General features: G+C 58.1%; 3 protein-coding genes across 3 annotated transcripts; 1 reads left to right on the top strand and 2 right to left on the bottom strand.

The window, feature by feature from the left end:
• Positions 1-959: 959 nt before the first annotated feature.
• Positions 960-4,146, bottom strand: BXZ73DRAFT_89059 (OPT-domain-containing protein; the record flags this gene model as incomplete). Its single annotated transcript, XM_048025153.1, has 13 exons — positions 960-1,131; positions 1,194-1,322; positions 1,376-2,020; positions 2,068-2,239; positions 2,292-2,490; positions 2,541-2,757; positions 2,809-2,918; positions 2,974-3,086; positions 3,135-3,286; positions 3,338-3,609; positions 3,690-3,815; positions 3,871-4,002; positions 4,075-4,146. The coding sequence occupies 13 exons, from the start codon at positions 4,144-4,146 to the stop codon at positions 960-962; spliced, it is 2,511 nt and encodes an 836-aa protein (XP_047879546.1).
• Positions 4,147-9,951: 5,805 nt separating this feature from the next.
• On the bottom strand, positions 9,952-12,511 carry BXZ73DRAFT_76117 (uncharacterized protein; the record flags this gene model as incomplete). Its single annotated transcript, XM_048022358.1, has 17 exons — positions 9,952-9,976; positions 10,052-10,244; positions 10,478-10,825; positions 10,912-10,969; positions 11,031-11,058; positions 11,117-11,176; positions 11,236-11,336; positions 11,403-11,416; positions 11,575-11,614; positions 11,675-11,709; positions 11,764-11,789; positions 11,851-11,876; positions 11,945-11,962; positions 12,028-12,183; positions 12,204-12,236; positions 12,273-12,357; positions 12,426-12,511. The coding sequence occupies 17 exons, from the start codon at positions 12,509-12,511 to the stop codon at positions 9,952-9,954; spliced, it is 1,332 nt and encodes a 443-aa protein (XP_047879545.1).
• Positions 12,512-14,201: 1,690 nt separating this feature from the next.
• On the top strand, positions 14,202-15,623 carry BXZ73DRAFT_44236 (uncharacterized protein; the record flags this gene model as incomplete). The annotated part of the gene is made up of 1 exon (XM_048019295.1): positions 14,202-15,623. One exon carries the CDS (start codon positions 14,202-14,204, stop codon positions 15,621-15,623), a length of 1,422 nt encoding a protein of 473 aa, XP_047879544.1.
• Between the last annotated feature and the right edge of the window lie 197 nt (positions 15,624-15,820).

Here is a 15,820-nt window from a genome sequence, read left to right as displayed (position 1 = left end):
TTGGTTGTACGGTTTCACAAGGCGCACTCGCAAGGCTGTGAAGAAAACAGGTCGGATGTGCGTACTAGCAGTACTAACTACAAGAGGCTCAACACAGCGCGAACAGTAGTACCACAAGACTTTGTCGTAACTGCCACCAGTGAGCTAACTAATGGGGGATATACTAACGTAGTTTGGTTGGGTATGGCCACATAGATACTGTGGCTACACAATCGGGGGCATGCGTTCCGTCGAGCATGCTGTGAGCATACTAGTAGGCGCTCGGTTGGCTATTGCCGATGAGGCCGAGCGCTCCTCGAAACACTTGAGGTTTACGTACGTAGCAGTCTATTCGCCCGGACCAGGACAACAACAGCTGCCATGAACGGCGGAATGGAGCCTCTTGGATCCACTAGTAGCCATTAGGAGCCACCAGCCTTGATCGCAGCAGCGAGGCTGGCACTAGTAGCCACTCCAATGAATTGATAAGTATCATCAATTGAAACAGTGGGCGCGTGTCGTGTGCCTGAGCCATGACAGTGAGTTCAACGACGCGACCATCTGTCGAGGCCCGAGGGCCACGCCGCCGGGTCCCGGTAAAGCGCGCGGTGCCGATATGAAGTGCAAAAACCATAGCGGAGACGGCGAATGGCAAGCTTTCGTATCACATGGAACGTCTGAGACGCGTGATTTTCAGAGTTTCCTCCCACGACCGCGTGAATGCAGATAGATAATGTGTGAACGACGCACTGTTTTGTGGCAGCGGGCGAGTGAACCCAGAGCTTCTCTCGGCACAGTCATAAGTGGGAATCTGCTGCGACTGCTATCATGCGCCGAGGAGATGCACTGGAACGACTTCGGCGTAGTTCAACGGCATCTACTGATCATACAATCACGTTATTGCTGCTACATCGTCCGCAGCTCTCAAGAGACCCTAAATGTGAAATTATACCTAACACGCAACGTACGACCGCAATCCCTCAAGAAAACTCTCCGACCCCAGGACCGAAGAAGCCCTTCTCGGGGATCTCGAGAAACGGGCACCCGTTCGAGTCGCAGCCCTCGAAGGGGATGTTGTTCGGGACCCAGTCGATCGCGATGTCCGAGAACTGGAGCGCAAAGAACTGGATGATGCCCGAGATGGCAATCGCGCTGGGAGCAGCCCATTCAGTGCTTAGCGAGAGTGGAAGAGGGCGGGAGGACGAGGGACGTACCAGGCGAGTGCGGAGGCCATAACGTAGTTGTACTTGGACCACCACGCGAGCGCGCGGCTCTTGATGTAGACCATGAAAAACCACGCGAGCGGCACTGCGGGCCAGACGTTGGACAAGTTGTAAGGAGCCCTGGGAGACTACGTCAACAACGAAGTCCTCTTGAGACGGGGAGCGCGACGCACCAGGTGAGGGCTCCCGCGAAGAACACGGGAAGGTGGAAGTAGCGCAGCATAGGGATGCGCTCCTTGAGATAGTAGACGGGGAAGGGGAGGATGAAGCCGATGAGGAAGCACCAGATCAGCGGGTTGTAGATCTGACCGGTCCCGAACATGCGCGCGGGCCCGAGCGTGCCCCACAGGACGGACGCGGTGAAGAACGTGTTCTCGCCCGGGCACGTGAAGCGGTCCCTCTGGTGCGGGTCGCAGACGTTTTCGATGCCGGTCATCTGGAAGTTGAGAATCCCGAGCGAGACGAAGGTGGAGGCGACGGTCGCGACCATCTGGCACCAGAAGGTGATGCGCGGCGGGATGTGGGTGTAGTGCGCGAGCTTGAGGTCGGACGAGAAGGCGAGCGCGTGCGCGGTCGTTACGTAGCCGTACGACTTGAAGAAGTTTAGGGCGGTCGCGTTGCCGGGGAACCAGAGACCGCCGAAAAACTCAGCGATGACGTTGAGCGTGACTTCGACGTTGGTGACCGCGAGGATGATGCCGGCGGGGATCATAAAGATCAACGCGAGGAAGATACCGTAGAGGACGACAGCTGGGCTCGTGTTGGTCGGGTAAGCACCAACACCAGCAGCGCCGAGGGCAACGGAGACCAGGACCACACTATAGACGCTAAGTATCTTCAGGGGTTCGAAGAGAAAGGAACATACATCGCGTAGTGCCACTCTGGGACCTCCTTGTATGAGGACATGAGACGAGCATGCACGTCATACTTGGCATCCTTATCGAACTTCTTCCTCCTGATGAGATCCTTGAAGCCGGAGATAATTGCATCTCGATGGTACAAGTACGCGTGAGATAGCGTGGCGGAGTAGATTGCGACTAGTAAATGATGAGGATCCGAGACAAGGAGGTTACGCAGCCGGGTACGCACAGAAGAAACCGTAAATGAGGATGTTCCCTGCGGCGAGGTAAGCAGGAGAGTACGATTCATACTTCGCGGCATCAAACAATGCCTCATCATTGATGGCCAGCGAGACGTTGTATCTAGCCCCGGTGTTGTCGAAGACCCCGTTCGAGTTGATCGGGAGGTAGCCAGTGAACCAGACGTTTGACACCCAGATAGCGAGGACCTGTGCGAATGAGTCAGCGTGATAAACATAACGCCCTGAAGAAACCTTACGATCGGCATCGTTACGAGGGCACCAAGGAAAATGTTGACCGTGGTGAAGTAGGGGCTGATAAGGGGATTCCCAATAACCGTAAGTTGGTTGTAGTCGAACGTCGGGATCGGGTTCAGCCCAAGTCCGCCGACGCTGCCGGCGACCGCCCCAAGGAGGACGTTGTTCGGCGCAATCCAAGTCATCCAGTTGAAGTAAGATAGGAAGGCCATAATGTAACTACAAGGTTGTTAGTCGTGCGAGCATCCTGACCTGCATCGAGATACGCACTTCGGGAACCAGAAGTACACGAACATGCCGGCGAAGACGTAGAGGAAGAAGCGCATGCGCGAGATCCTCCAGCCGTTCGCTACCGCGTTCACCTCCGTGTGGAACGCTTTCTGCTCTAGAGCGTTAGTAACGTGTTCAACGAAACTTCAGAGTGCACGCGCTCACATTCAACGCGATGATGGCGAGGTTCCTGGGCCAGATCGCATACACGGGATACACGAGGAAACGACGCGTTAATCCGGCAATACCATAGCCGATGAAGTTTGTGGAAAGCGCGGCTGGAAGGCATTTCAGTTCACCGCGAGCATTCGAGAAATTTCACACACTAAGAGCCTGGTACCCGAAGTTCACCGCCCAGTGCTGGTTGAAGAAGCGCGGAATGAACTGGACCCAAACGATCGATGTCGTGTACGGAGTATTGAAACCGACGTTGGCCATGATCGTGATCACCATGTGCTCCTTCATATTGAACGGTCCACTGTACGCGATACTATAAGCAAGCGTGCTCTGCAGTTGGTTCGACACTCACGGGTTAAGAGAAAGCCTCTCGCCGAAGAACGGGACGACGAAGCCCCAGTCGGGGAGAACTCTCTCCAGGAACTTTCCAGCGGGGTATGCAAGCAGCTGCGCGACGTTGGAGTCCACAGTGATGCTCGGTTGCCGGATCCCAAAGAACTGGTTGATGAACGCCCCGATGCAGACGTATACCATCCCGATGATAAAGGCGCGAATGGTGAATGACGGCATCTCCGGGTCGTCCTCTGCGGAGACCACGGCGCGGACCTCGGCGTAGGGCGAGTCCTGGCGGGCTCGCGCAGGAAAAGCGAGCAACAATCAGGGAATGTCCGCAGGCGACCGTTATCCATGACGATGGGACGTACGATGATTACGAGAGCGGCTTCGACCTTGAGCTCCTCGTACAGCCTGGCCTGCTCCACGGGGTCCGTGGCAGCAGCTTCACCGTCGAAGTACTTCTCGATGAGCTGAATGGTGTGCGTTGGGAAGTTCTGCGCATGTGTTTCAGCGGGTGGAGCAGTTTCAAGACATGAACTATGCACGCACGGGGTCTTTCCCGAAAGTATCATAGATGTACCGCAGGGCGTCGTCCACCTCTTCGCGCGACATTCCCTTCGCGTGCTGGATCGCATCCTCGATGTCAGCCGCGACTGCCTGGACCTCCTTAGCAACGACGTCCTGACAAAATGAGTGAGCGAGCTCGCACGTCCGATATGTCCTTGGTGACAAGACATACCACCGCGACGTCACCAGCGATGTACTTCTCGTCGTCCAGAGACTGGCACGATCCGGGTCCGAGGAACGCTTCTCTTCGACAGACATATTGCAGTCCGAAGGAGGGGCGCAGAGGGGCAGGGAAGGAAGAGAGAGGACCGAGGCGACCTAGCTGGTGAAGGCTCGGTGGAAACATTCTTATAGTGTGTCTCCCAGAACCCATTAGCAAATTGAGGTTCCGCAGGCATTGAAGAAGACGCCAGCTGGGCTGCTGGAAGGGCCGATAAGTAAGGGCGCAATCGGGCTGCGGCGAGATTCTTGGTCCGTGTGCAGGGTATAGCGTGGGCGAAGCTGGCGTTCAGTACGTCCACATGGTGTGGTATGGAAGCTGAAGCTGTTGTGCCTTTGCGGGACTTGCTTCCAATATCATTCTTTCAATCGTGGAACCAAGGGGCGGATAGAGAGGTCCGCGGTGGTGTAGCGTCCAATGATAAGACTGTCTGCCGGGGGAACCAGAGAGCGACGGTTGGATAGTTGCATCCCACCGCCGGCCGTGGCCACCATCGAGTTCGGACCTGGATGCCGGCATAGCGGCAAAAGTTCAGTCAGTCAGGAACAGTCGGAGGCAAACACCGTGAGAGTCGGTGGATGAGACGACAGACAGAGGTGATCCCACCACCTCGGGAGCCACAGCGCGTGCGAAGGCGAATACAGCACCTCATCAGACGTGGTGGAGCCTGCATTTGCGGTCCAAAGAGCTTTCCCCCGTGGGCCGATATTTGCGCTGAGCTGTGGCATGGAATTTGTGTATCTGACAGACGACCTCTCCGCAGTGTGTGAGAGGTTGGTGTGGTCACTGGGTTCAGTGTGAGACTCTCCCTGATGCGCATTGAAATTCTCATCGTATTATCACGGCACTTCCGTAGAGAGGCGAACCTTCGGGTGAAAACAGCGCGCAGACACAGTGTCGATGGTACTCATCTTGAACACTCATGGCATGAGAAAAGGTGCATACGAATTAAGTAGTGCCAAATCACTCGCCTGTTTGCTCCACAATGTGAGGCCGCGCCGGACGCGAGAGAGCGGAGACACGCCAAGACAGCGAGCGAGATTGGCGGTTGCGTCAGCGCGCGCTTAGATCGTTTGCTTTCGCGTCAGGTGATCAAATCAATACCGGGCCGGCGACAGTGTCCCCGATGACGATGGGTACAAAAACTGGAAACAAATGGCTGCAACCATATATGCATAAAAGTAGGACGTATCATACTGTACATGAGCAATTCGGACGGGATCTCTTCTGAGCAAGGCTACGATATCTATCAACTCGTTGACCAACGCGAAATGGTGTATCTCTAAGGTTCCCACATGTATGTCGGGCACAAATCATAATCTGACATCACCGTCGTTCGGGTCAGTATTTCAGAATCCCTTGTCCCGATTTCTATCGTCGGATACTGGGTACCAGTAGCCGACGATAGAAGCTACCTCGCAGATGTTTCGCTCCATATTTCATGCGAAAGAAGGTCCAAGAATTGGTGTTCGGCCGAATGCGTCTAGAGCGCGGCAGGGTCGAGCACGCCGTGCAGAGCGCATAATCCGTGTCCGATGTCGGAGCGCAGGGCGTGAAGTCCAGTGGTGCACGATACCGCGGTGGGAACGAACTCAGAACTCACTGTCGCAGACAAGACACTTACTGCGCAATTTGAAGATGAACCTTTCTTCGGCACCCGAACAGGTCACAACAGAAGCCGTCGTGGACGTCCGCAGATGTTGACGGTGACGGGTGAGTGCTGGGCCTGGTTGCTGGTGTCGCATCCGACATCCAAATAGTCCCCTCCGATAGCTTCGACAAGAAGGAAGACGTGGATTTGGTCGTGTGCATCTTGCGATAGGCGTCATGTAACACGGGCCGCACGAGTCAAACCTTGGACGAAGCTGAACCCAACAGTCGAAAGGGACTCACCAGCGCAATCGGTACGTCCGAGCCATGACCCACGGGCGTTGTTCTTCTCACAGGAGGCGCACCTCATGATGTGACGAATACAAGGCTTGGCATCTGCAGTCATTCATGTCATTGGACCGATACCAGGTTCGCGCTGGTGTTCCCGTGGCGTCGTACGTCCTGAGTATCGAGAGAAGGGCGTGTGAGAGAGGGGCCGGCCGCCGGATACGTAGGGAATGGTGGCGCAGTGGGTGCGCGCGCGCTCAGAGTTGTGGGAACTCTGCGCTCAACCTTTTCTCGCTGACCATTTTGGGCGCTTAACTTTAGCAGAAATCACCTCCTCGCGCATGCCCACTTCGTTACTCCAGCCCGCGACAGCGTAACGCTGGCACATCCAATCTTCTGTCCGAACGCACTCAGCCGGAGGCCGTACGATGATGGCCGCCATGTCAGAAAAGGGTATTTGGCGACGATGCTATGACATATGTACGTTGCTAAAATTGCTCCAACTGGCAGTCGAATCGTTATACACACCGAATCGGACCTCGGAGAGGTCGTACGGATCAAAAAGAGGTGGTGAAATACATTAACAAGCCACAAAGACCGTCGAATACAGCACGGAGTGGCCATCTGGAGTGTCACCTAGAAAGGGAAGACGCCTGACGCGAGGTTCAATTGGGCTGTAGAGACTGCCTGCGATGCGCTGACAAAGCAGGCAAGTTATACCGCAGACGGCGCGACACCGAGACGGAATACGCACCGGAGGGAGACGCGGCTTCGAGGTAGACCTCTCTGCCGACGACTCGACAAACTCCGTTTCACCATTCTGAAGACTCGTTGTGGCAGAGCATAGAAGGAAGTGGCGGAGGCTGAACCCATGTTCAGAGGCGCGCGTGGCAACGAGCGACAGGAGACTCACAATGTATGAATAAGGTCCCCCTTTCTCCTCCTTCCTCCGAAGCCATTCATTCCGTTCATCGCTACATACGCGGACCCTCTGGCCAGCGGACCCTTCGGCTCTGTTCCATATAAACCCCACAGTTGCGAACCATATCGTCAGCAGAAGTTGACACAATGCGGTTCCACCTACGATAGTCATGTTTGACGAAGCGAAACTCGACATCCTTGAACTTCTCGAGACCCCGTATGGATTGGGGAAACCAGTAGTCGGCGTACAATCCGGCCGCTTCGTCGAGAGAGACGTCCGGTGCAGACCCGACGCGGTCAACAAAAGCACATAACCCACCCTTGGAATGATTGGTCGACCGGGCCAAAGGGGACGAGGCTTGGCGCATCGAGATTGCGGTGGGTGGAGAAGTATTGTCTCGCCGTCGTAAGGCCGGCAACTTTGTCGTTGACCCCGTATGCCTTAATGAGCAGATGTTTGACGGCTTCTGGAGAGAACAGACGACCACCGATGTATGCAGAGGAGATCCAAGACGTGAATGAAGAGATGGAGGAGTGGTAAGTGGAGGTCGTGGAGATGACGGCGAAAGCCAGGAGACGCTAGTTGAACGTTGATCAGTCGTTCAAGGGCGCCAAGAAAAACTTTGCGCGTGCAGGCAGAGGGGGCTGCGCTTTAGGAGCTCCTCCCGAGACTGTAGATGTGACACTCCACTGTTAGAAAAAAACACGTATGGTGTGCATCCCCCGACCATCTCCACTGCCTTGCCACTCTTTCATCGACATCTGCCAGTCGCCGTACAGCCGCGATCCCGACGAAGTTCAATCTTTAACCTTCGCTGTTCAATTATGCCCACAGAAAACTATCGCACCTCCAAGACAAACTAGTCCTGAGTGCGCTCGCTGCAAGGACGAAGAAGTAGGAATACCGCAAGGTCAAACCGTGATTACACCGTGCAAGACGACGACGGCGCTGGCTCTCCCAGACCTTCCCTGCACTGTCCAACGTCCACCAGTACTGGCCCAAGAGCCAACGCAGAGTCTCTGGGGCATACCCAATACCAGGACGGATACCAAAATCAAAAGTACAAGTGCGCCACCACAGTGAGCGCGCATACGACGCTCCCGACGGCGCCGGATATATCGCCTATGACGTTCGAGTAAGGCAAGGCAAGGCAAGGCAAGGCAAGGCGCGACGAGTACCCCTCTCCCGCCAGTCATCGGAGCAACGAGGCGTTGAGGCTTGCGGGACCGTCTATCAGCGGGACCGTCCCAGTTTTCAGTGAATCGAGCACCGGGTACTAGAAGAGGGACTAAGACGCCAGGACGGATTGTTATCCGTCCTAGCGTCAGCACGCTACAAATGCTCAAGGGAGATACTCGATCTATACAGATGGGGAGCCAAGATTTCGGCGGCACGAGGGGCAAAGGAATCAGCGAGCACGCCGCACCCCATCTGTATAGAAACGAGAAGATCCTTGTGTGCGTAGCGCCTCCCTGGGTTCTGGCGTGCGTCGTGGCCCGCCACTCATGCAGCATGCGCACAGAGGGATGACGAAGACGCCAGGGCGAGTGAAGCGCGCACAACGTGCGGTGTGCGGCGTGTTCGAGAGCTCTCCAGATTGGGCGGGCGGCCGAGAGAGAAGATGACGGAATGCATACAGAACGCAACGTGCCTCGTGTAGAGATCTACTTCGAGAGATCGGGCGAGAAGCCACGACGGAGGTGGAGGATGCACGGCCCGCATCGTGTGCTTTGTTGTCCCTCCTCCGGGCCGCGCGTTGTGTATGGCGCACGGAAATTGGGAATCTGCGATCGTCAAATCGTCAGCGTGGACTCATGCACGACGAATCGGCACAGCAAAGGCGGGACCAGAGCACTGTGAGCCATACCTGCACACGATGGACGACGCGGGTACAGCGCGGGACAACGATGCCGCCTGCAGCTTGCGGACTAGCTCACCACGCTGTCCGCCCTCCGTCGCCATTCATCCGGACTCCCCGCACTTGCCCACTGTCCACGGCCTTTCATCTCCCAACGCCACCACGGGCCCAACACGCACCCACCTATACGCGCCCCCGTCCTGCGCCAGCTTCCACGACCGCCTCCCGGCTGCGCGCTGCACCTACGCCACACCGCGCGCCCGGTCCGTGTGGATATGGCCCCAGTGCAGTATCCACGCATCGGCCGCAGAACGCTCAGGGAAGAGACGCACCGACTCACGGTTGCGGGTGCAGAGTGGGGGAGCGGGCGGCAGCAACAGCACTTGAGCAGAGGGCACACGGATGGGGAAGGTGGGGACGGTGGGACAGAAGATGGGTGTCGGGAAGAAGAGCTTGCGTGGAGCAGAGCGTGTCCGTGCGCGCGCTCCGAGCCGTGGGAGCCAGCCCGCTTGGGGGCGGCGGGTTCGACTCCGCAGCCCGACAGACTCCGACAGAATGACCCCAGACCAAAACAGACCCCGACCCCCGAGTCTCACCGACATCTCAGTGCTCACCCATCATCACTCGTGATTGATGGGTGCAGTTCACTCGGAGAACCTGACCAAAGTCGAGACGACCGCTGCTGTATCAAAACCGCTCCATAAAGCAACTTGTCGCATGCGCCGCAGACTCTGCGATCACAAACTCTAGTGCTCTCTACATAAGCGCATGCGCGCCATGATTGAGCAGCATAGACTGATCCGCGCGCACACGCAACACGCCCCAGCGCGCACCGCGCATGTCTCCGAGGCTATCCGTGTCTTGTCGCACTGGCACCGCCGCGCGGCTCGCCTTGCGCACTCGGGCATCTCCAGCACACGCCCACAAGCCGGGTTCGAAGTTCGAACATACCCGAACAAGCTTCGCGCTCCACCCTGGGCCTGATCAGTGATCCCTGCAAAGCCTACACGACATCGTCAAACCAAGTTGCGCCGTGCGCTGTTCGCAATCTAATCGCCCTGCCACCCGCGGCCTCCTCGGCGTCGAGCACCTCGACAGCACGTGCAACCGGCGTCGCACACATCGGACGTCCGTCCGTCGCGACGCCTTGCAAGCTTATAGCGCCGGCGTCGATCGAGCGCACGCCTATCGAGGGCCATCGACATTAACACTACATACGGCGCGCGTGTCCTCAGCGCGGCTCGCCCGCAGCATCGAAATCACGGTTCCTCCGGGCCGCACGCACGCCAGCGCTCTTGCCTCCGATGAGCCCGACACATCTGCGTTGACGCTAGTGCGATGCGCATCGAGCCCTCCGTCGTCCGTCGTGGCAGAGGCGCGATCTCCAGCCACGACGAGACGAGCACGCGGCGCATCGATCGCGAGCTTCGCCCCACTCTGACTCGGTACTCGACCTGTCCGCGACGCGGGCGGGGCCGCTAAGGCATTCCAAGGGATGCGTCAGTACCTAAGATGTGATGTGCGAGAGCTGATGCGACGAGAGCGAGAGGCTCGAAAACAATGGGCACAAGCTTGGCATAGATACGCAACCCAGTCATTCCAGCGGGCTACACGGAAAAATCCGACTGTACCGCGTAGTTAGCGCGCACATCCTCAGACGCACAGACGCGAAACCTCACCTTTCTCGTCCGGTCAAGACTCTCCTCCTCACCGGCGCGTCTCCCATCCACAAAATCCACGCCGCTCAGCCTCACCCCCTTCCCCCTCCCCCTCCCCGCGCTCGCCTCCGAACCCATCGCGCATCCCCTCCGCCCGTACCCATACTCGCAGCAAAGTTGCCCAGCCGACCCCAACCGACTCGACCCTCCCCAATCTGACTCGCCCTCCTCCACGCCGCCCATCGACGGCGGCAGCGTGCCCGCGAACGAGCCGAGCTCGACCCTCGTCGTGAGCTGGATCGTCTCGCCCGCCGCCCCGCGCGCGAGCCGGGCGTGGTTCAGCGAGCGGTGCACGAGCTCCTTCTCGGCGTTGAGCACGGCGAAAAACGAGCAGATCTCGACTGGGTGCGGGCGCGGGCGCGCACGTGGGCGTGGGGTCAGCGAGGGCGCGGGCGCGGGGGAGAAGAAGAAGAAGAGAGGCACGCACGTTGGTTGAAGACCCAGAACACGGCGATGAACGCGTAGCTCGACGGAAGCACACTGAACTGCTCGCAGGCGATCAGCAGCCGCGGCCGGGTCAGGCCGACGGAGAAGAGGGTGGCTTACGAGGATGATGCTGCAAGTCGATAGGATGCTGTGTGCGCAGACGGTCAGCGTAGGGTCCGCGCAGAAAGGCGTGAGACGGCACGCACACGTTGAGCGAGCCCGTGCTGAGTGCAAAGACCACGATGGTCCGGATCAACAGGTCCAATCTGAGGAGCGAACGACTGTATTGAGCATCTGCAAAATGAACAAGGCGCGCGGCGCAGACCGTTTGATCCCGGTGTAGAACCGCAGGAAAGACGCAAAGACGGCAAAGGAGATCATGAAGTCGATAGCCATCTCCGCGCCGGACGCGAGGAAGAACGTCCACTAGCGATTTGTTCGAACTCTGTCAGACGACCGGCAGGATAAGGTCACAGCACGACGAACGCTCACGGTCAGGTGCGCATCTATAATTTGCCAGGAGAAATCTAAGCGGGCTCTGCGATACGTCAGCCTACGTTCCGAAGGAGATGCGGGAGACAGCTCACGAGCGGATGCTGAAGACTTGACTCGCATACAAGCACGTCAGCGCCGGTGGGAAACCAAACGGGCGAAGCGCACTCACAAAGGGACACTGCAGCCACCAGTAATGCCAAGACAGCACCCTAAGAGAGCCACAAGTTATACATCATCCATATCCATGGTGAAAAAACGCAGGTACGAACCGGAATTATCAAGGTGAGATATCGCCTGCGGTTGACTGGAGGCGCATGGGTCAGCGCGATACGATGACTGGGCAGATCACGAGGCTCACATTTCCAGATTCTGTAGAAGTATCCACTGCGGTGTGGTGCTCGTGTGAGCATTTAACGCTGCACAACCAACCTCGGTTGGTACTTACAACCGGACCATGCCGCTGCTGACGACCTGCGATGGAGAAGGGTGAGCATGTGAGAGGCTGGCAAGGGCACTATCGAGCAACTGCTATCGCTCACCGACGTCGTCGCACTTGCCTGGAAGGTCAACGTCAACGGCACACGTAAGTATGGACGTGGCAGGGGTTCATGGAGGGCCGCACCGCGTAAATCTTCGTGGAGCCAAAGATGGCGACAAGGTCACCCCTTCCGATGACGACGTATCTGCTCAGCAGGTAACAGCAGAGCATAACATGCGCGGTTCCCAACAACCTGGTATGGGAAAAGCGGCATAAGACTTCCTGCAGCTGCTTTGCTGCCTGCAGAAGCACAAGCTCACCATAACGCCACGACCTATAAACGCCCGTCCAACCTGACTATATGCGCACAAGAACGAACGAAGACTCACGTAGTAGACCATCCACTTCCTCAGGCTCAACCCGTCGAGCTTCCGAAAGTACCAGAACAGCTGGCCAGTCGTCGCGCCATAGAGCCTGCAATTCGCCGCGGCGTCGCGCGTCAGGAGCGTGAAGTCGCGATGGAGAAACACGTGGCGACGCACGCGAGCGAGACGCCGAGTCCGACGAGCTCGGCGCCAATCGTCGAGTCGAGGGAAGGGGGTGTCGGCAGCGAGAACGAGGCGGACATTCGACGGAGTGCGGGGTGCGGGGTGGGGAGCGGCGAGCGATCCTCATCCGTCCGCGACCAGCAGAGAGTGGGGGCGGGGGCTCGGGACGCGTCGGGGCGGCCGCGGCGGGATTGGATGCGGGGAGGCGGGAACAGGGCCGTCAGCCAGCTGGAGAGAGATCAGGGGCGGTTGCACAGAGGCGTAGACTTTGGAGGCAGAGAGGAAACTGGAAGCCAAAAGAGGGCGAGGCCCTGAGGGCACGACGGCAACACCTTAAAAGGAACAATGAGCAACCCAACGCCGACGTCAGGCTGGCAGCAAAAATCCAAGAGCCGAATAAGTACCGTTGGGCGTCTTCCCTCTATCCGACGCTGTGCCAGATCTGGTAATGCAGACGCTCGAAAGGGATACAAGTGTATCGTACGTGGATCAAGTACAGATCTCGAGGAGGATAAGGGTAGCAACAGCCTGAGGTGTCAGGGGCTCCTTAGACCTGTACCACCACCTGGGAAAGGGAGTGGCGCAGAGGCTCACCCAAGCGAAAGCTGGGTCTAAGGCCCAGTCCCCTACGGGACTGGAAGAGGTCGACTGCCAGCATCATCTGCGGTAGAAATGGGTAGCATGACACCCAAATAAATGTGTTCATCGTCGACGACGACGTCCACGGCCGTGCGACCGCCAAACACCCGCTAGCGCGCGAAAGCGTGAGCGCGCAAAACGATAGCTCTTATCGACCATCGGGACCACTCGCGGTACTGCTACCCAGTCCGAATCCCCCTCCGCCAACGTCGACGACGACGACCGCCTCCACCGCTGTGAGCCACTTACTAGCGCCTCCCCCCACGAAAGCGCCACCAAAGCAAACCATACAAAGCCTATGCATCGGCAACGCAGACCGCAGCGCAACACAGCGCCCCCAGGCTGCAAGCAGAAACGCGCTCTAAACACAAAAGAGACCACAACCTCCGACCAAGCGAACAATACGCGTGTGGCCAAACCCCCCAAACAACGGCCAAGAAACCGGCTAGAGGGAAAGCACCGAGGTAATCGACCGAGGACCGAGGTAAAGGTAGACACCACAGATAAACCCAAGGGACAAAGCTGACTGGTGACTGCCCAGGAACCGCCCGACCTCCGCACCAAACAGAGTGCACAAGCAACAACCCGCCTGGACAAAGGGAGGAGTGGCACCCCAGGTTAAAAAGAAGAAGGGATCAAGGAAGGTGCGCATACACCACCATGCCGCCCCTGAACCTGACCGACTCCTCCGCCCCCCCTACCCCCCTCCCGAACGACCCTGACATCACAATGTCCTCCGACCAAGAGCAGAACAACGCCTCCCCCCTGGCTCCATCCTGCCGCTCGACCTCGCCCGTACCCCCGACCCTCCGGCATCGTACGCCGCTGCGGCCAAGGTAGCCCCAAGCCCCCAAACCAACAACAGCCCAAAGGCATCCCCCCCATCGGTAGCGACGGTGCGCTGGGTCTACCCAAAGCTGGTGTGGGACTACCCATCTTCCCTAGAGGATCGGTAAGCACACCACGATTATCCTCCCTACATTAGCAAGACTAACGACTTCCGAATGTCAGGTGGCGCGCCAACCCGCACAGGGAACGGTGGACGATCAGCAGAAGCGAAAGAGGCTGGACGAGGATCAATGGCGCCCCGTAAGCCCCGGATCCAACCCTCCGCCCGCGAAGAAAATGCTCATGGCCCCATCCCAGTACCTCTGGGACGAAAACGACGCGAAGAGGGCGCCGAAACAGATCCTGCGAGCAGTGAACGAATGGATCATCAACATGGGACCTACGGAGCCTTTTAACCCCCACTATGACGAGGCCATCTACTCGGCGCCCGCGAACCATCGTAACCTCAACCCGCATCTCAAAGTCACCCGCCAAGGCGACCCACCAGAGCTCCCTCTCGAAGGCCTAGACCACTTCACGGTTGGCCCTTTCCCCCGCACCTACATCCCCCCATGGCGCCACACAGGGAACCTTGAGAAAGGCCTGACGTCTCTCATCACGAACAAAGGCCCGTCCCTCCTCATCCTAATCCCGCACGGATCGGGTCGCGTGATGGTCGCGAAAGGCAAGCAGCTCGCGGAGAAATTCCAGAAGATCCTACGCGCGATCCGCTTCAAGAGCTACGATGGCAAGGGCGTCATGGTCACAGTCCAACCCCCCGTCCCCGCTAAAGGAGGCACGACCGACCTAGAAGAAGCGGTGAAGAACCCACACGCCCAGCCCTGGGGATTCATAGTCGACCTTACCGCAGACCACAAAGGGATCCTACGCGAATTCCTTCTATACCAGGAGGTCTTCGGCTACACCCCGAAGCGCAGCTTCTCGATTTACCCGGCCACATCCGACGACCCCTTCGCGCAATCCTGGAAGCTACTGGTCATCTCGGGAGTCGGACTACAGGGCACGGGCCTCACCCACAAACTCGTCATCGAGCAGCGACGCGAGCTCCTCGCCCTCGTCAAGAACCGCCTGCGGACCTACCAACCGTACCGCTCCCTGATCGACACCCTCGCGGCAGTAAACCTCAACTACGGTGGCTCGTCCGACACTATCTTTGACACCGTCGCCGCGACTTTCCACCTCGAACCAACGACGGTGCAACATGCGGACGACGGCCCGATCCCCGGCTTCATATGGATGGCCCGCCCCCTCACCAACGACCGCAAAGAGCTCACGCAGCTCCGCGACTACATGTTGATGGGCATCTGCGGACACGTCAAAAACGCAACGATTTTCGCGTGCAACACAGTGGTCTCGTTCACCGACGACACTAAGCGGGGACCCATCCGAGTTGACTGCAAGCTGTGCAAGTCAGACATCCACCGAACTGCGGACTGCCCAATCCCGACCGCGCGCGGATGGCGGGGAGCGAAGCTCGCGAACCTTGGACTAGAAGAAGACGCCCCTCCGGAAGGTGACTCTGACGACTCAGAAGCCGACGACCACGCCATGGATGCGGTTTACGCAAGCCTCCAAGGAGGTACGCGTGGCACGACGGCACGCGGAGGGCGTGGCGGCGGAGGAAACCGCGGACGAGGATCCGGGAGAGGCCGCGGACGAGGAGGTCGCGGACAAGGTGGAAGAGGCCGCGGTAGATACGCTTAACTACCCCGCACACACCTGAACAACTATATACTCTCTGTAATACAGCCCTGATGAACGTCGCCTCTTCGGAACCTCACAACAATACGTGAGTAAGTAGAAGAGCGACACTGTCCACACCAAGAGGTAATGTTTTGCGACCCCATGCAGTGTGACGCCGACGAGCAAAAGCGCCGCCCATCCGTCCTCTCACCACCACG

Source organism: Epithele typhae (assembly GCF_022376455.1).
Source record: "Epithele typhae strain CBS 203.58 chromosome Unknown BXZ73scaffold_13, whole genome shotgun sequence".
Classification (NCBI taxonomy): domain Eukaryota; kingdom Fungi; phylum Basidiomycota; class Agaricomycetes; order Polyporales; family Epitheliaceae; genus Epithele; species Epithele typhae.
This window is presented reverse-complemented; position numbering and strand designations above follow the sequence as displayed.